Genomic DNA, 20,677 nt, shown 5'->3' on the forward strand with positions numbered 1-20,677 from the left:
GGCGGCTCAGTATCTTGTAATAAATATAACAACTTTTGAATCTTAACAGGTTTAAGATAAGAACAACGTGGGAAATAGGACGTATGTTATAATGGCTATTCCGAAATATTTTTGGGGTCCCTACGATTTCGGAGTAGCGGTGTTCAACTGTATACATGAAAGCCTGTTGCTTAAAATAATATACTGTGTGTGCATCATTTGAAGCTTGGTATATCGTATAACCATTGCCTTAATAGGAAGCACAACGTTAATACACCTTTCTGAAAGTAGTTCACCAATTTGCTCTATATAACTTGTTATTACCCTAACTGTTCGAATAAGGAATAGCCATGGGCCCGAATGCAAAAGGTTACCCTATCCATATTATATTATTTTTAATGCCATTGTCGAGTATTGCCTTGGCATTTACTCATTCAGGTGACCGTCCCGTTTTCCACCTTTTGATCGATCTTTTTTTGAATGCTCTTTCAGTTTGTCTTTCAACATCGCAAAAGTTCAATAAGCAATCCAAACATGAGCTCAATGAAAATGTGTTTTTCTTTTGTCTTCTTGTTGTAGAGATTTGTCATTAGTACATACCACGTGTTATCGAGAGAAGACAGTGAAAACATATATATCTTCTTCTTGATTTAATGTCACTAAGAATCAATCCGTTTTCAACCTCACTCTACATGTAACAGTGCTTTCGGGTCTTGCTTACAACCTTAACTCTATATGTACCATTGCTTTTGGGTATCGCTTTCGACCCTTGCCTTTCATTCTCGCTTTTAACCCCCACTGTGCCATTGACTTCGAGTCTCGCTTTTAACCCTCACTCTACATGCACCAGTGACTTCGAGTTTCGCTTTCAACCCTCACACTACTTGTATCATTGAGTTCGAGTCTCGCATTCAACCCTCACTTTGCATGTACCATTGAGTTCGAGTCTCGCTTTCAATTCTCACTCTATATAAACCATTGAGTTCGAGTCTCTCTTTTGACCCTCACTCTACATGTACCATTGAGTTCGAGTCTCGCTTTCAACCCTCACTTTACATGTACCATTGAGTTCGAGTCTCACTTTTCACCCTCACACTACATGTACCATTGAGTTCGAGTCTCGCTTTTCACCCTCACACTACATGTACCATTGAGTTCGAGTCTCGCTTTTCACCCTCACACTACATGTACCATTGAGTTCGAGTCTCGCTTTCAACCCTCACTTTACATGTACCATTGAGTTCGAGTCTCGCTTTTGACCCTCACACTACATGTACCATTGAGTTCGAGTCTCGCTTTCAACCCTCACTTTACATGTACCATTGAGTTCGAGTCTCGCTTTTCACCCTCACACTACATGTACCATTGAGTTCGAGTCTCGCTTTTAACCCTCACTATACACGTACCATTGAGTTCGAGTCTCGCTTTCAACCCTTACTCTATATGTACCATTGAGTTCGAGTCTCGCTTTAAACCCTCACTCTACACGTACCATTGAGTTCGAGTCTCGCTTTAAACCCTCACACTACATGTACCATTGAGTTCGAGTCTCGCTTTCAACCCTCACACTACATGTACCATTGAGTTCGAGTCTCGCTTTTCACCCTGACACTACATGTACCATTGAGTTCGAGTCTCGCTTTTCACCCTCACTCTACATGTACCATTGAGTTTGAGTCTCGCTTTTAACTCTCACTTTACACGAACCATTGAGTTCGAGTCTCGCTTTCAACCCTTACTCTACATGTACCATTGAGTTCGAGTCTCGCTTTCAACCCTCACTCTACACGTACCATTGAGTTCGAGTCTCGCTTTCAACCCTCACTCTACACGTACCATTGAGTTCGAGTCTCGCTTTCAACCCTCACTCTACACGTACCATTGAGTTCGAGTCTCGCTTTTAACCCTCACTCTACACCTACCATTGAGGTCGAGTCTCGTTTTCAACTCTCACTCTATTTAAACATTGAGTTCGAGTCTCGCTTTCAACCCTCACTCTACAACTACCATTGAGGTCGAGTCTCACTTTCAACTCTCACTCTATATAAACCATTGAGTTCGAGTCTCGCTTTTCATCCTCACACTACATGTACCATTGAGTTCGAGTCTCGCTTTTCACCCTCACACTACATGTACCATTGAGTTCGAGTCTCGCTTTTCACCATCACTCTACACGTACCATTGAGTTCGAGTCTCGCTTGTCACCCTCACTCCACACGTACCATTCAGTTCGATTACGCTTTCAACCTTCACTTTACATAACATATGAAGAAAACTCTACCATAACGGTCCAACATTGGAATCTCCGTGAAATCTCCGTGGAATCTCTGAAAAGAATTCCTTGTTGCCACTTTGCCGCTTGCAATATGGAAAATGAAAAAGAACCTACGAACTGTCAGACACCATCAATGTGATGTTCCAATGTTGCTTGTTTAGAAAATGTGTTTTATTCCCCCCCCCAAAAAAAAAAATAAATAATAAATAGCTATTTTTCATAGTTGTCTTTTTAAACTTTTACATCTAAACAACAGCATTTGGACGTCTGAGCAAAACAAGAGGTATAACGACTTTAAACTTTGAAAATACATTGTAAGACAATTCATAACGGACTAAAATGGAAACTTGGGTCCTTCGAGACATCGGATCACTCGAGGTTTTAGGTCGAGCCCATGTGTCCTCGTACGATCGCAGTTTTACTAAAATCTGAAACTCTCACACATCATTAAATATAAAGCATGTATTAATTCAGAATTTATGTAACACAACGTACATAATATTGCTTCGCATAGGTGAACAGCTAATGTACTTGTATAGTATTGTCATCCTCGTTAATCATTATTGTTTGCACATAATATGAATAACACCATAATATGGTTTATACATATTATGTGGTTGAAATTAAGATGAGTGGAATGGAGTTGAAGTAAGTCCAATGTAAATGCTGTAATCTGACAGTAGGATATCAAACTGTCGGGATAGTATGCATTTGAACATTGCTAACAAATTCGGTAAAGAATGTATAAGAAAGGGACCATATAAGGTGATTTGGTTAAATTTTGAAAACAAAAGGTCTGTTACATCTGAATGAAGGGTAGAATGCGGCTGCTTAATATTTAATGAAAGGAATTGAGATATTATTACTATAAATATTGTAACCACGTTTAGTACGATTGGATAAAAAATGCTCGAATATAAAGAACGAACAAAGTAAATTTGACGAAGTTTTTACATTGTTTGGGCCATAACTCTGGAAAAGTTCATGTAATCTAGTTCATTATCGAAACAGATTGAAAAAATTATGCACATTACCATGATTACCCTATTTGGTAAAGATTGAACAAGAAATACTTAAGTAATGTTTATTCGCATTAACAGTGTAAGCAAGGTCAACGCAGCACCTAATTTCCTACGCACGATCTCCGCTGACAAGTGTCACCATGAATCAGTATAGCTTGATTCCAGCTATATAAAATCAAAGCACTGGAAAAGTCAAAGGCCTTCCAAAAAGTGAATATTTCACAAATTAAATAAGATGTTTCGAAAAATCGGCCCTTGATCATTAAGTAATAGGCTTATTCAACAATATTTTCAACTTTCGCGGACGTTTAAAGGTCTGCCTACTGCATTCAATTATTTTTTTTCTTATTCATTTCATCAATTACATGTCGTTAAACAGTAAGTATTTCCCTTTATAATTCTAACCTACAAGTCACATATTGACTTTCAATAGTTACTGCGTAAAATCGCCCAGAATTGTATAATTTGGTCCCCCCCCCCCACCTACTGAACACACGTTAAAATCAGTAAGAACATAATTACTTCGTGACAACGCCATTGGTTTCAACGGGAATAAAACTAAAACATTATTGATTATGCTTGACTAATAATGATAAATTGAACATCTAAAATAGGCAAGTATCGACAAAAAGCCATGCTTATTGATGTCAACATCCGTCCCCTAGAAATGAGTTTTTAATTAAAAACGTTTGAATAACTGTTATTCAACAGTTGTTTATATTTCTACGGCTGGCGCAGTGGTTTGCGCACTCGCTTCTCACCAAGGCGACCAGCTGGGTTCGACTCCCGGCCTGGGCGCATGTGAGTTTGGTTTGTGGTCACCAAGTCGGACAATTGGATTTCCTCGGGTTCTCCGGTACAGCCCCCCCCCCCAACCCCACCCCCACACACAACACAAGACAACGATCTCGAGTAACATCGTGCCAACGAAAGTGATTACATGTAATATAATGTTGTAATAATCGTTGTAAAATAAATAAATTGACATTACATTACATTACATGTTAAAACCTTAAATTTGTAAACAACGTAGATCTACGTCTTTCATTTACTACTAATTATGCATTTTTCATCTTCTTTTGAAGGTACGCAATCATTCGAATACGAGGCTTAATAGATCACTTAATTAGTTCTTTTAAGTTTATTTTAGTATTACAGACTACAAACTATAAGTTAAGACAAGACTCTAGAATAGACAAGTACATTAACATTTGCATTTACAAAACATGTTTAACATACGGTACATGTACACTACAAGTAAATTCGTACTATGTTTGAGGGTGATTTCTTTGTTTTCGTCCATACGGAAACGGTAATATCATATAGGCAGAGCTTAAAAATGCACTCATACTCCCAAATAATATTTACCACAGTTAATACAATTGTTTTAATACACCAAAAAAGATTAATAAATGCCGAAAACAATGGTTCTTATGAAGGATACAAAGTTTGATTTGAAAGAAAGGTGCAGAAAACACGGTATTTCTACCTTATGAGACTATAGTAGATCACAGTAAATCTTTCAGCACTCACCAATCATTTAATATTTTTGCGTTTTGAGCTATTAAATACACAGTTACAATTCTGTTATCAGTTATTAATATTTTCCATAAATGCAGTATTAAGTAAGTAGTTAAAGGTTTATCACTCAAAATGATGTTTGTTATAAACGTGTATGTATTGATTTTGAATAAGAGTGTCACTTTAAACGTTCAATAACTCGCATGCAGGTAAATCACAACGCAATTCGATTATACCGCACGTAATTTATTGAACGTTGTCCTTGACAACATCGTACAAAACAGGTACGTTCCCCACTATCCTCGTCAGGCTCAATACCTTCAATAACTCGGATTGTGGGTCCAGTGACTTTTTTACTTAACATATTTGAATTCAATATACATGTAACATATTCTACCATATTTGAGAGCGTGTTTTGTTTGGCTTCATGTACAGATTCACTTCCATATTTAAACGGGAAAATGTATAAGAAACTTAACCGTTCAATAACTAGTGTAGGGATAAATAACAACGTTATTCATTATACCTCACGCTAGTTATTGAACATTGTCATTGACAATATTGTACACAACAATTACGTCACCAACTTGTCTCGCTAAAGTGCTTGTGTATTATTCCAATAGCTCGGTTTGTGGATGTAGTAACTATTATATTTTTATATGTGTACTATGATGGTCGTCCAAGGTATCAACACACTTTCATTATTGATATTTCTAATAGTAAAGAGCTTCGTCACTAGGTGACGTAACTGTTTCGTATCATGTTGTCTATGACAATGTTCAATAACTAGCGAACGGTACAAGTTAAAAGCGATATAATTTATCCCCACGCTACTTATTGAATGGTTAAGCTCCGCATACTTGCTATCGTTTTGATATAGGAATTAATGCATAGGCGAACACAAGAGAGGCACTCCCAAACAAGGTTCAAGCATTCAAGACAGCATGATATTTGTACAAAAATATATACAAAGAAAGCTAAATTATTTTAGCGTTTGTTTTATAACCATTAAATATCACAAGTTATAAATAAAATTCACATACATAAGCGTATAAAAAAGTCGCTCGGTGCCTTTTGATATTCACCGCACGATTTATGTCATTCACAGAGCATTTTGTAATGATAAAAGATTGTTACGATGTTTAAAAATAATGTTTTAATGCAACATAGTCGCATAACCATTTATTTTGTGTAAGTAAATATTAGACATCAAGTTTTTAGTGGTCTACATAATACTTTGTAAACTATCCACTTCCGGTGCCAGCCACCGTTTACATATACAAATGTACCTCTTCGCCTGATTAAAATTGGAAAACTTGAGAAATAATGCCTTCTCATTTGACAAAATATTACGTTGACCACTTCAGATATTTATTTGTAAATGTTATTGCAGTACAATAAGTATTTGAGTATCTTGTGATCGATCATAAACGATTTTGTGTCGTCAAATCGGCGATAAATAATCACTTTAAACATACTGTCTCACATAATCAGTGGCAAAGTAAATCGCGATTGCTAAAAACGCCACCCCAATTATAGCACCAACAATATAGAACGCAGTCGCGAGCTTCCCATAATTCCGCGCGCGTTCGTCGTTTCCCTTCTTAAACTGGAGGTCGGACTGCTGCATAAAGTGAACGCCCGGGAGACAGCACAGGAAGAAGAAAAACAGGAAGCATGGACACTGGAGGGTGCTGTGGAACCGCTGGTTTACACTATTATGAGGGTTCGGAACAACTGTGTAATGTTTCGGAGGAGTTCCCGAAGTCGACGCAAACATAAAGTGGAAAGGGAACGGTTCTTTCAGCTTATCAGCGGAGTCTGTTAAGTCCGCTTCGATTTCTGCTCCCGGCTCGCTCGCCGCGTACCCAGGATTAGTCCGCCCCGTCTCCTCATCCAGCAAGTCTTTGTGTTTTTTAGCCCCCATAAGAGGGGTGGGCGGGCAGCTTACAGATTTCGTTGTCTGAATTGTCTGAAATTGTTCCCACTCCTCCCCAATCTCGAACTTGCATTGTCTGGTGGAGACGCCGCGAGCCTTGAGCTCCAGGTGCCGATGTGCTTCACTCCCGCCGAATGTGTAAATGGATGAAGGCGACAGCGGGGAAACGGGTGACGTCACGTCCTTGGCCGCGGGAACCGTTTCCTCTTCTTTATGAATCTGGAGGGTATCATCCTTTAAGGCCCCGTCTTTGCTCAAATTCAACAAAGTAACCAGTTTTTTCTTCACAAGATGTTCCTCATTTTCGCTAAATCGATCACGACTCTTAGCAGGATCCAATTCCGATATGTCAATTATTAAATCGTTTCCGGGAATTTGGATCTCATTGTGGCCGCCAAACGAACCGACAACTCCGTCATCACTCATTGTACACTATCATGACTGCAAAAGAAACCATAGAGGTGGAAATTATTAGTAAAAGTAGTAGAAGTAGAGAAGTAGTGGTGGTGATGGTGGTCGTGGTAGTTAGTAGAGGTAGTGGTGGTTGTGGTGGTGATGGTGGTGGTGGTAGTTAGTAGAGGTAGTGGTGGTTGTGGTGGTGATGGTGGTGGTGGTAGTTAGTAGAGGTAGTGGTGGTTGTGGTGGTGATGGGGGTGGTGGTAGTTAGTAGAGGTACTGGTGGTTGTGGTGGTGATGGTGGTGGTGGTGTAAGTAGAAGTAGTAGTAGTAGCAGTAGCAGTAGAAGTAACAGTTACGGTAGCAGTAGCAGTAGCAGTAGCAGTAGTAGTAGTAGTAGTAGTAGTAGTAGTAGTAGTAGTAGGAGGTGGAGGAGGAGGAGTAGCAATAGCAATAGCAGAAGCAGTAACAGTAGTAGCAGTAGCAGTAGGATGATGTTCAAGATGATGATGAAGATGATGATAATGATGCTGCTGCTGATGATGATGATGCTGATGATGATGCTTCTGCTGCTTTTGATGATGATGATGATGATGATTATGATGATGATGATGATATTTCTTGTTTTACCAACGGAGACGTTACTTGTTTTGTATGGTTTACTATTGTTTATGGCGGAAAAAAGAATATGTTGACATAACTAATGGTTAACATTTGCGAACAAATAAATCCTTTGGTATGTGATTAATTTCCCCACTAGATTGACGTCATCAGGTATACTGAAATGAACCTTGTCCGCTGTATCACTGTGACCTTCTCGCTTGATTTTATGTACACTATCCTTGAAATCCAGCCTTGCTCGAATCCACAATTACTCGATTTTATGAACTGTTTAAGGAAAGAACTCATTATAAAAGAAAAACAGACAAGGTCTGCTATTCCGGTCCCAATTTTACATGAACTGATTTTATGATGGACAACGATATATCGTTTTGAGTAATCGTGCTAAACTTTGTAAAATTGTATGTTCATATTTTTTTCGATATATGTATATTGCATTCTCGCCTTTAGTTGTTATTGGCATGTCATGTGTTTATTATGTTATATATGAAACACCGATGAATTGCATAAGTTCAATTTCAGAACATCATTTGTAGAACGTATTTCTTTGCACGGAAGAAAAGAAAATACTACGTCACAAATGATAAGTTTCTAAAACACTTCCGTGAAACTAACGAGATTAATAATATCTGTCATGTGTTTCCGGCTCGGATTAACCCGAGGGCACCTGCGTTGCCAGGTAACGAACCTTGCCGAGGGTCGGATTTTTCTATCCGGACCGGACACACATCCTTGATATTTTTCCAGCATACATTTAATCAGATATTTTCTTTAAATGTCATAGAACAACGTAGTTTTATACAATTTACCAAAAGGCGGCCAATGGAGTTTACTGACGTCATGACGCGCAGCAGTTTTTTTTTCGCTGTATACGTCAAGAAGCTCCTTCAATATTACGTCTTTTAAGGATTATTTGTTGTTGTTGTTGTTGTTGTTGTTGTTGTCGTCGTCGTCGTCGTCGTCGTCGTTATTATTATTATTATTATTATTATTATTATTATTATTATTATTATTGCAAGTTATAAATTGCGCCAAAAAGATAAAATGAATGATAATGGAAATAAAGATAATTATAAAATGATCCATTATCAAAACACATGTAATATATTTTACAAACCTGTTCTTACAAGCGTTCAAATTATTATAAAACAAAGACTTACATAAAACAAAGACTTACATACTTTTTAATAAGTCCAATTATATTTAATAATATACAACTCCGTTCGAAACGCTGATGGTTAACAAGAGTTTTGCTTTTCTTAGCAAACACTCCCATTGTTTACTAGCGAACAATACATATTTTGCAAGGTTAGTCGATGACAAAAATATCATCTATTTAAGTGATTGATGCTTGTGGATTTGGACGCGCTTGGTAAATTCTTCAGTTTAACGTTAATGCAGGTTTCAGACCGTTCTTACGTTACGTTTACAAATAAACGTCAATTACGCGCTCTCAGTTCTGGTTATGTGTTTAAAGGGCGTTTAAATATTTTATAACACATATTAACTGGATGAGTTCAATGCTGCTATCAATCATAAATGAAACGTTCGGATAAGCAAAACAGTCCGTACATTATAATAAAACGAGGCAGAGGTGTGTGTGTGTGTGTGTGTGTGTGCGTGCGTGCGTGCGTGCGTGCGTGACTGGGTGGGTGCACGCGTGCGTGTGTGTGTGTTTAATTTACTTGTATTATTCAATTTGGCAATAATTATATCGGAGTATCCAAATTATTCACTAATGAAACCTTAACAAGATTGTCCTTTCATAGGGCGCTTGTCAAACATGATATGAAACACTTTACATAATTATTTTTTACATGATTTGTTAACCAAATTCAATGCAACGTTGCCGTCACGGTGGCAGTTTATTACGTAACATGTACGGGAGACGGAACTGAGTCATTTTGAGGCGTTTTCAGGAAGAAAGAAGTAATGGCCGACTTATCCCATTCACTCTCTTTTAAAGCTGCACTCTCACAGATTGAGCGTTTTGACCATTTTTTTTTTATATTTTTCGTCTTAGAATCAATCATTTTTTACCTTAATCTCTGAAAACCATTATTATAAGACTGCTGGCAATAAGACCAGGTATCCATATTTACTTTTTATGCCAAAAAACCCTCATTTTTATTAAAGCGTTAGTAACGCTTTCAGTCACAAAACAGTTATTTTTGAGCGTTAATATGAAAACTGCGATCTGATCTTTTGTCTGCAGTCTTATATCAATGTTTTACATAGATATAGGCAAAATTTGGCTCATTTCAAAAGTTAAAAAGTTGTCAAAATGGTAAGTCTGTGAGAGTGCAGCTTTAAAAAAAAATCCACTTTGCAAATGAAAGTGCCTTATTTGAAGAAGACATCGCTGGAAACGGTAAGGCCGATATAAATTCATTGCTACATTTTACATCCATTTTTTATTTCGGGGCCGGGATGACTTTGTTTTTCTTAGATGCCTGTTTCACAGTTGAAACTGTGTTAATACCCTTTTATGTGTATCTAGATTAGCCACGAACTCCATTGTAACAATTCTCCTTGTTTACAGGTATGTGTTTACTTTGTAACCAGCTGGTATCAATAAACGCCGTTCCAGGACCGGACCGATACGCAATTAAAGAGATCAGAACAATATTTTTTTTTGAGTGAATACTATTTAAGGGGCGGCGGAAGAAAAAGGAAAGAGGGACGAGCAGGGATGAAAATCTAGCAACTAATTTATAGTTGTGTAACGTGCTACGTCAAACAAGGCCAACATATCCCTTCAGAGAAAAGCATGCTCGACACTGAAGGGGTTCACTGGTCTTTATACACAGTTAATTCTCAATCTACACGGAGCCATTACATTACTTTCCCCTCCGAGAAGACTCATCCCGAGTCTTGGCCTGGGAAACTTGTGGGTAAGGCATTTCAAATTCGGCAGTAGTCAACATCCCACCGCTGCCACCATTTGTAACGTGCAACGTCAAACAAGGCCAACAGATCCCTTCAGAGAAAAGCATGCTCGACCCTGAAGGGGTCCATTGGTCTTTATATACAGTAAATTCTCAATCTGCACGGAGCCGTTACATTTGCCTTATATATCAGGCCATATCAAAACTCATTTAATCATGGATAGGTTCGTCTTAAATGAAAAAAGACAAATATATGTGGAGCATCGTTATATTTTTTGTTAAAAAAGCCTATTCAACGCACTGTCTTATTTCTATTTTCAAGGACCTTTAAAATGTGCGCATTTCGACAGAAAAGAAGATGCCATGCAATTTTAATAACCGCAGTGTCAGTATATTTACAGACAACTAATTTATCAACGTTTTTTTGGATACCATATGTTTTATGGCACATGCAAAAATGTTGGAAAAACTATAACTTGTGGAGTCTAGTCACAGCCCTTAACCCGTATGTTCGTATAATGTTATGTATTTTAAAGACACATTATTGATACGTTTTTTTTAATTGACCAATTGTAGGAACTACGAAAAATATCCACTGAACACAAATTCCAATAAAATTTACTTCCGCGTTAATAAGGTGACAGATTTCCGACTTAAATCATCTGTTACTGCCAAATGTTATTTTTGACGATAAATGTGACAGACGTGTTTATTACAAAGCAGTAAAATGTGTACCGCTATAGTGAAGCTGTGTGCTGTGTGACCGACTGAGTGCATTTTGTCGGTCATACTAGAGATGCAGTTGGTCAATTTATTGACATTATAAAAGTGTACTCTCACAGATGGACCGTTTTGATAACTGTTTTTGTTTTGTTTGGTTTTTGTCTAGGAATTAGCGATTTTTTTTTCGTAAATGTCTGGAAACCAGTGATACAAGACTGTTCACAAAAGATCAGATGGCATTTTTCATATTTATGTTCGAAAAATGATATTTTATGGCTGAAAGCGTTACTAACGCATTAAAACTGCACACTCACAAATTGTCCGTTTTGACTACTAAGGGTTTGATAGCAATTTTTCATATTGATGGTCGAAAATTGATGTTTTATGGCTTGACTTACGATTAATGAAAAATGATATTTTCGGCAGTTTTCGATACAATTAAGATATGTGTTATAATGAATTATCTAATATTACTGAATTTAAGGCATTAGTACCAAAATCATCTGATTATGAGACGTGAAAAAGTAAAATGTAAAAACTGTCAATCTGTGAGAGTGCAGCTTTAAAGGGACTTTTTTTAAAAGGTTGGCAAGGACTTTTTTTAAAACTTTGGTGTTATTCTTCTTTTGCGTGCATGAACAAACCATTAACAGCAACTAAGAATGCTCGTTATAGCGGAACTTTGCAAATCTAAACCTCAAGTGACTAAATTAATCATCAGCGTTACATAAGATTTTGGGCAAAACAGTGCATTTTAGGTCTAAGCTCAAAATTGAACTTTTGATTATGTTTCATGTTTGTTACATGTTACACGAACTTATAATTTTCGATGTCTGACCCCATTTAACATGAATGACCCACTTTAGTTTTGACATGAACTTATACTTGCAACATCATTGTATGGTGACATAACTGACATAGCTATATATTTTCTTTGCGGTCAGAACGACACCTTCCGGCATCATGATGAACTTCGCAACACCTGGCTCACTTTCACGTGACGTCAGAAACTCATCCATTTAGTGTTACATTAATAACGTTAAGAAACCAGCGTTTTCTTTGCTCAAACTTCACAGGAGATCGTAGCACGTCGCAAGCGTGCTCGCTCTGGTGTTGTAGACAACTGCAAGAAACCCACAGATACAAAGGCCAAAAAGCCGGAAGTGAAGGGCTCAAAGAAGCAAGCAAACAAATTGCAATTAAAGTTTGTTTCAAACGTCTTTGTCGAGTTTTTGGCCTTTAGTCTTTAGTAAGCTTAAGTCAATATACTAGATTTTTCATCATAAACTTAAAAAAATAGTATATTTCTTACGGCATAACAATATGTATTGTAAATAAAATTAATGGATAACGTATTTCAAATACTAGTAGAATGAAGGTATTCGACCCACTAGTATGTAAAGTTTGGATGCCTGGTGATCCCATATCATTAAGGTATTCGACCCACTAGTATGTAAAGTTTGGATGCCTGGTGACCCCCATATCATTAAGGTATTCGACCCACTTGTATGTATAGTTTGGATGCCTGGTGACCCCCATATCATTAAGGTATTCGACCCACTAGTATGTATAGTTTGGATGCCTGGTGACCCCCATATCATTAAGGTATTCGACCCACTAGTATGTAAAGTTTGGATGCCTGGTGATCCCATATCATTAAGGTATTCGACCCACTTGTATGTATAGTTTGGATGCCTGGTGACCCCCATATCATTAAGGTATTCGACCCACTAGTATGTAAAGTGTGGATGCCTGGTGATCCCCATATCATTAAGGTATTCGACCCACTTGTATGTAAAGTGTGGATGCCTGGTGATCCCCATATCATTAAGGTATTCGACCCACTAGTATGTAAAGTGTGGATGCCTGGTGATCCCCATATCATTAAGGTATTCGACCCACTAGTATGTAAAGTGTGGATGCCTGGTGATCCCCATATCATCAAGGTATTCGACCCACTTGTATGTAAAGTGTGGATGCATGGTGATCCCCATATCATCAAGGTATTCGACCCGCTGGTATGTAAAGTGTGGATGCCTGGTGATCCCCATATCATTAAGGTATTCGACCCACTAGTATGTAATGTTTGGATGCCTGGTGATCCCCATATCATTAAGGTATTCGACCCGCTAGTATGTAATGTGTGGATGCCTGGTGACCCCCCATATCATTAAGGTATCCGACCCACTAGTATGTATAGTGTGGATGCCTGGTGATCCCCATATCATTAAGGTATTCGACCCACTAGTATGTAAAGTGTGGATGCCTGGTGATCCCCGTATCATTAAGGTATTCGACCCACTTGTATGTAAAGTGTGGATGCCTGGTGATCCCCATATCATCAAGGTATTCGACCCACTAGTATGTAAAGTGTGGATGCCTGGTGATCCCCATATCATTAAGGTATTCGACCCACTAGTATGTAATGTTTGGATGCCTGGTGATCCCCATATCATTAAGGTATTCGACCCGCTAGTATGTAAAGTGTGGATGCCTGGTGATCCCCATATCATTAAGGTATTCGACCCGCTAGTATGTAAAGTGTGGATGCCTGGTGATCCCCATATCATTAAGGTATTCGACCCACTAGTATGTAATGTGTGGATGCCTGGTGATCCCCATATCATTAAGGTATTCGACCCACTAGTATGTAATGTGTGGATGCCTGGTGATCCCCATATCATTAAGGTATTCGACCCACTTGTATGTAAAGTGTGGATGCCTGGTGATCCCCATATCATTAAGGTATTCGACACACTAGTATGTAAAGTGTGGATGCCTGGTGATCCCCGTATCATTAAGGTATTCGACCCACTTGTATGTAAAGTGTGGATGCCTGGTGATCCCCATATCATTAAGGTATTCGACCCACTAGTATGTAAAGTGTGGATGCCTGGTGATCCCCATATCATTAAGGTATTCGACCCACTAGTATGTAAAGTGTGGATGCCTGGTGATCCCCATATCATTAAGGTATCCGACCCACTTGTATGTAAAGTGTGGATGCCTTGTGATCCCCATATCATTAAGGTATTCGACCCACTAGTATGTAAAGTGTGGATGCCTGGTGATCCCCATATCATTAAGGTATTCGACCCACTAGTATGTAAAGTGTGGATGCCTGGTGATCCCCATATCATTAAGGTATTCGACCCACTTGTATGTAAAGTGTGGATGCCTGGTGATCCCCATATCATTAAGGTATTCGACCCACTTGTATGTAAAGTGTGGATGCCTGGTGATCCCCGTATCATTAAGGTATTCGACCCACTTGTATGTAATGTGTGGATGCCTGGTGATCCCCATATCATTAAGGTATTCGACCCACTTGTATGTAATGTGTGGATGCCTGGTGATCCCCATATCATTAAGGTATTCGACCCACTAGTATGTAAAGTGTGGATGCCTGGTGATCCCCGTATCATTAAGGTATTCGACCCACTTGTATGTATAGTTTGGATGCCTGGTGATCCCCATATCATTAAGGTATTCGACCCACTTGTATGTAAAGTGTGGATGCCTGGTGATCCCCATATCATTAAGGTATCCGACCCACTTGTATGTAAAGTGTGGATGCCTGGTGATCCCCATATCATTAAGGTATCCGACCCACTAGTATGTAATGTGTGGATGCCTTGTGATCCCCATATCATTAAGGTATCCGACCCACTAGTATGTAATGTGTGGATGCCTGGTGATCCCCATATCATTAAGGTATTCGACCCACTTGTATGTAAAGTGTGGATGCCTGGTGATCCCCATATCATTAAGGTATTCGACCCACTAGTATGTAATGTGTGGATGCCTTGTGATCCCCATATCATTAAGGTATCCGACCCACTAGTATGTAAAGTGTGGATGCCTGTTGATCCCCATATCATTAAGGTATTCGACCCACTTGTATGTAAAGTGTGGATGCCTGGTGATCCCCATATCATTAAGGTATTCGACCCACTTGTATGTAAAGTGTGGATGCCTGGTGATCCCCATATCATTAAGGTATTCGACCCACTTGTATGTAAAGTGTGGATGCCTGGTGATCCCCATATCATTAAGGTATTCGACCCACTAGTATGTAATGTGTGGATGCCTGGTGATCCCCATATCATTAAGGTATTCGACCCACTAGTATGTAATGTGTGGATGCCTTGTGATCCCCATATCATTAAGGTATCCGACCCACTAGTATGTAAAGTGTGGATGCCTGGTGATCCCCGTATCATTAAGGTATTCGACCCACTTGTATGTAAAGTGTGGATGCCTGGTGATCCCCATATCATTAAGGTATTCGACCCACTTGTATGTAAAGTGTGGATGCCTGGTGATCCCCATATCATTAAGGTATTCGACCCGCTAGTATGTAAAGTTTGGATGCCTGGTGATCCCCGTATCATCAAGGTATTCGACCCGCTAGTATGTAAAGTGTGGATGCCTGGTGATCCCCGTATCATCAAGGTATTCGACCCGCTAGTATGTAAAGTGTGGATGCCTGGTGTTTGGATGCTTGGTGACCCCCATATCATCAAGGTATTCGACCCGCTAGTATGTAAAGTTTGGATGCTTGGTGACCCCCATATCATCAAGGTATCCGACCCACTAGTATGTAATGTTTGGATGTCTGGTGATCCCCGTATCATGAAGGTATTCGACCCGCTAGTATGTAAAGTTTGGATGTCTGGTGATCCCCATATCATTAAGGTATCCGACCCACTAGTATGTAAAGTTTGGATGCCTGGTGATCCCCATATCATGAAGGTATTCGACCCGCTAGTATGTAATGTTTGGATGCCTGGTGATCCCCATATCATTAAGGTATTCGACCCACTAGTATGTAAAGTTTGGATGCCTGGTGACCCCCATATCATTAAGGTATTCGACCCACTAGTATGTAATATTTGGATGCCTTGTGATCCCCATATCATTAAGGTATCCGACCCACTAGTATCTAGTATGTAATGTTTGGATGCCTGGTGATCCCCATATCATGAAGGTATCCGACCCACTAGTATGTAAAGTTTGGATGCCTGGTGATCCCCGTATCATCAAGGTATTCGACCCGCTAGTATGTATAGTTTGGATGCCTGGTGACCCCATATCATTAAGGTATCCGACCCACTAGTATCTAGTATGTAATGTTTGGATGCCTGGTGATCCCATATCATTAAGGTATCCGACCCACTAGCATGTAATGTTTGGATGCCTGGTGATCCCATATCATTAAGGTATTCGACCCACTAGCATGTAATGTTTGGATGCCTGGTGCCCCCATATCATTAAGGTATTCGACCCACTAGTATGTTCTGTTTGGATGCCCGGTGATCCCATATCTTCAAGGTATCCGACCCACTAGTATGTATAGTTTGGATGCCTTGTGATCCCATATCATCAAGGTATTCGACCCGCTAGTATGTAAAGTTTGGATGCCTGGTGATCCCCATATCATCAAGGTATTCGACCCGCTAGTATGTATAGTTTGGATGCCTGGTGATCCCATATCATGAAGGTATTCGACCCACTAGTATGTAATGTTTGGATGCCTGGTGATCCCATATCATTAAGGTATTCGACCCACTAGTATGTAATGTTTGGATGCCTGGTGCCCCCATATCATGAAGGTATTCGACCCGCTAGTATGTAATGTTTGCATGCATGGTGACCCCCATATCATTAAGTTATCCGACCCACTAGTATGTATAGTTTGGATGTCTGGTGATCCCATATCATGAAGTTATCCGACCCACTAGTATGTAAAGTTTGGATGCCTGGTGATCCCATATCATTAAGGTATTCGACCCACTTGTATGTATAGTTTGGATGTCTGGTGATCCCATATCATGAAGTTATCCGACCCACTAGTATGTAAAGTTTGAATGCCTGGTGATCCCATATCATTAAGGTATCCGACCCACTAGTATGTAAAGTTTGAATGCCTGGTGATCCCATATCATTAAGGTATTCGACCCACTAGTATGTATAGTTTGGATGTCTGGTGATCCCATATCATTAAGGTATCCGACCCACTAGTATGTAAACATTGGATGCCTGGTGATCCCATATCATTAAGGTATTCGACCCACTAGTATGTATAGTTTGGATGTCTGGTGATCCCATATCATTAAGGTATTCGACCCACTAGTATGTAATGTTTGGATGCCTGGTGATCCCCATATCATTAAGGTATTCGACCCACTAGTATGTAATGTTTGGATGCCTGGTGATCCCCATATCATCAAGGTATTCGACCCGCTAGTATGTAAAGTTTGGATGTCTGGTGATCCCCATATCATTAAGGTATTCGACCCACTAGTATGTATAGTTTGGATGCCTGGTGATCCCATATCATTAAGGTATCCGACCCACTAGTATGTAAAGTTTGGATGCCTGGTGACCCCCCATATCATTAAGGTATTCGACCCACTAGTATGTAAAGTTTGGATGTTTGGTGATCCCCATATCATTAAGGTATTCGACCCGCTAGTATGTATAGTTTGGATGCCTGGTGATCCCATATCATGAAGGTATTCGACCCGCTAGTATGTAAAGTTTGGATGCCTGGTGATCCCATATCATTAAGGTATTCGACCCACTAGTATGTATAGTTTGGATGCCTTGTGATCCCCATATCATCAAGGTATCCGACCCACTGGTATGTATAGTTTGGATGCCTGGTGATCCCCATATCATTAAGGTATTCAACCCACTAGTATGCAAAGTTTGGATGTCTGGTGATCCCCATATCATTAAGGTATTCGACACACTAGTATGTAAAGTTTGGATAAAGGTGATCCCCATATCATTAAGGTATCCGACCCGCTAGTATGTAATGTTTGGATGCCTGGTGATCCCATATCATTAAGGTATTCGACCCACTAGTATGTATAGTTTGGATGTCTGGTGATCCCATATCATTAAGGTATTCGACACACTAGTATGTAATGTTTGGATGCCTGGTGATCCCCTTATCATTAAGGTATTCGACCCACTAGTATGTATAGTTTGGATGCCTGGTGATCCCCATATTATTAAGGTATCCGACCCACTAGTATGTAAAGTTTGGATGTTTGGTGATCCCCATATCATTAAGGTATCCGACCCACTAGTATGTATAGTTTGGATGCCTGGTGATCCCCATATCATTAAGGTATCCGACCCACTAGTATGTAATGTTTGGATGCCTGGTGATCCCCATATCATTAAGGTATCCGACCCACTAGTATGTATAGTTTGGATGTTTGGTGATCCCCATATCATTAAGGTATCCGACCCACTAGTATGTAATGTTTGGATGCCTGGTGATCCCCATATCATTAAGGTATTCGACCCACTAGTATGTATAGTTTGGATGCCTGGTGATCCCCATATCATTAAGGTATCCGACCCACTAGTATGTATAGTTTGGATGCCTGGTGATCCCCATATCATTAAGGTATCCGACCCACTAGTATGTATAGTTTGGATGCCTGGTGATCCCATATCATGAAGGTATTCGACCCACTAGTATGTAAAGTTTGGATGTTTGGTGATCCCCATATCATTAAGGTATTCGACCCGCTAGTATGTAAAGTGTGGATGCCTGGTGATCCCCATATCATTAAGGTATTCGACCCACTAGTATGTAAAGTGTGGATGCCTGGTGATCCCCATATCATTAAGGTATTCGACCCACTAGTATGTAAAGTGTGGATGCCTGGTGATCCCCATATCATTAAGGTATTCGACCCACTAGTATGTAAAGTTTGGATGTCTGGTGATCCCCATATCATTAAGGTATTCGACCCACTAGTATGTAAAGTGTGGATGCCTGGTGATCCCCATATCATTAAGGTATTCAACCCACTAGTATGTATAGTTTGGATGTCTGGTGATCCCCATATCATTAAGGTATTCGACCCACTAGTATGTAAAGTGTGGATGCCTGGTGATCCCCATATCATTAAGGTATTCAACCCACTAGTATGTATAGTTTGGATGCCTGGTGATCCCATATCATTAAGGTATTCGACCCACTAGTATGTAAAGTTTGGATGTTTGGTGATCCCCATATCATTAAGGTATTCGACCCGCTAGTATGTATAGTTTGGATGCCTGGTGATCCCATATCATGAAGGTATTCGACCCACTAGTATGTAAAGTTTGGATGCCTGGTGATCCCATATCATTAAGGTATTCGACCCACTAGTATGTATAGTTTGGATGCCTTGTGATCCCCATATCATTAAGGTATCCGACCCACTAGTATGTATAGTTTTGATGTCTGGTGATCCCCATATCATTAAGGTATCCGACCCACTAGTATGTATAGTTTTGATGTCTGGTGATCCCCATATCATTAAGGTATTCAACCCACTAGTATGTAAAGTTTGGATGCCTGGTGATCCCATATCATTAAGGTATCCGACCCACTAGTATGTAAAGTTTGGATGCCTGGTGATCCCATATCATGAAGGTATTCGACCCACTAGTATGTAAAGTTTGGATGCCTGGTGATCCCCATATCATTAAGGTATCCGACCCACTAGTATGTATAGTTTGGATGCCTGGTGATCCCCATATCATCAAGGTATCCGACCCACTAGTATGTATAGTTTTGATGTCTGGTGATCCCCATATCATTAAGGTATTCCACCCACTAGTATGTAAAGTTTTGATGTCTTGTGATCCCCATATCATGAAGGTATTCGACCCACTAGTATGTATAGTTTGGATGCCTGGTGATCCCCATATCAGTAAGGTATCCGACCCACTAGTATGTATAGTTTGGATGCCTGGTGATCCCCGTATCATGAAGGTATCCGACCCACTTGTATGTATAGTTTGGATGTCTGGTGATCCCCGTATCATGAAGGTATCCGACCCACTTGTATGTATAGTTTGGATGCCTGGTGATCCCCATATCATTAAGGTATTCAACCCACTTGTATGTATAGTTTGGATGCCTGGTGATCCCATATCATTAAGGTATCCGATCCACTAGTATGTATAGTTTGGATGCCTGGTGATCCCATGACATTAAGGTATCCGACCCACTAGTATGTATAGTTTGGATGCCTGGTGATCTCCATATCATTAAGGTATCCGATTCACTAGTATGTAATGTTTGGATGTCTGGTGACCCCCATATCATCAAGGTATCCGACCCTTTAGTATGTATAGTTTGGATGCCTGGTGATCCCATATCATTAAGGTATCCGACCCACTAGTATGTCAAGTTTGGATGCCTTGTGATCCCCATATCATTAAGGTATCCGACCCACTAGTATCTAGTATGTTATGTTTGGATGCCTGGTGACCCCATATCATGAAGGTATTCGAC

General features: G+C 39.6%; 1 protein-coding gene across 2 annotated transcripts; it reads right to left on the reverse strand.

Moving 5' to 3' along the window:
• Positions 1 to 4,200: 4,200 nt before the first annotated feature.
• LOC128211446 (uncharacterized) lies at positions 4,201 to 9,078 on the reverse strand. Of its 2 annotated transcripts, none has more exons than XM_052916245.1 (2): positions 8,935 to 9,078; positions 4,201 to 7,177 (listed from the first exon to the last, which is right to left on the reverse strand). In XM_052916245.1, the coding sequence occupies exon 2, from the start codon at positions 7,160 to 7,162 to the stop codon at positions 6,266 to 6,268; it is 897 nt and encodes a 298-aa protein (XP_052772205.1). In that variant the 5' UTR covers positions 7,163 to 7,177; positions 8,935 to 9,078; the 3' UTR covers positions 4,201 to 6,265. The 2 variants fall into 2 exon arrangements, with proteins under 2 accessions (XP_052772205.1, XP_052772206.1); XM_052916246.1 differs by having other exon boundaries at positions 8,931 to 9,054.
• Between the last annotated feature and the right edge of the window lie 11,599 nt (positions 9,079 to 20,677).

The sequence above is a fragment of the Mya arenaria genome, chromosome 12 (assembly GCF_026914265.1).
Source record: "Mya arenaria isolate MELC-2E11 chromosome 12, ASM2691426v1".
Taxonomy (NCBI): Eukaryota; Metazoa; Mollusca; class Bivalvia; order Myida; family Myidae; genus Mya; species Mya arenaria.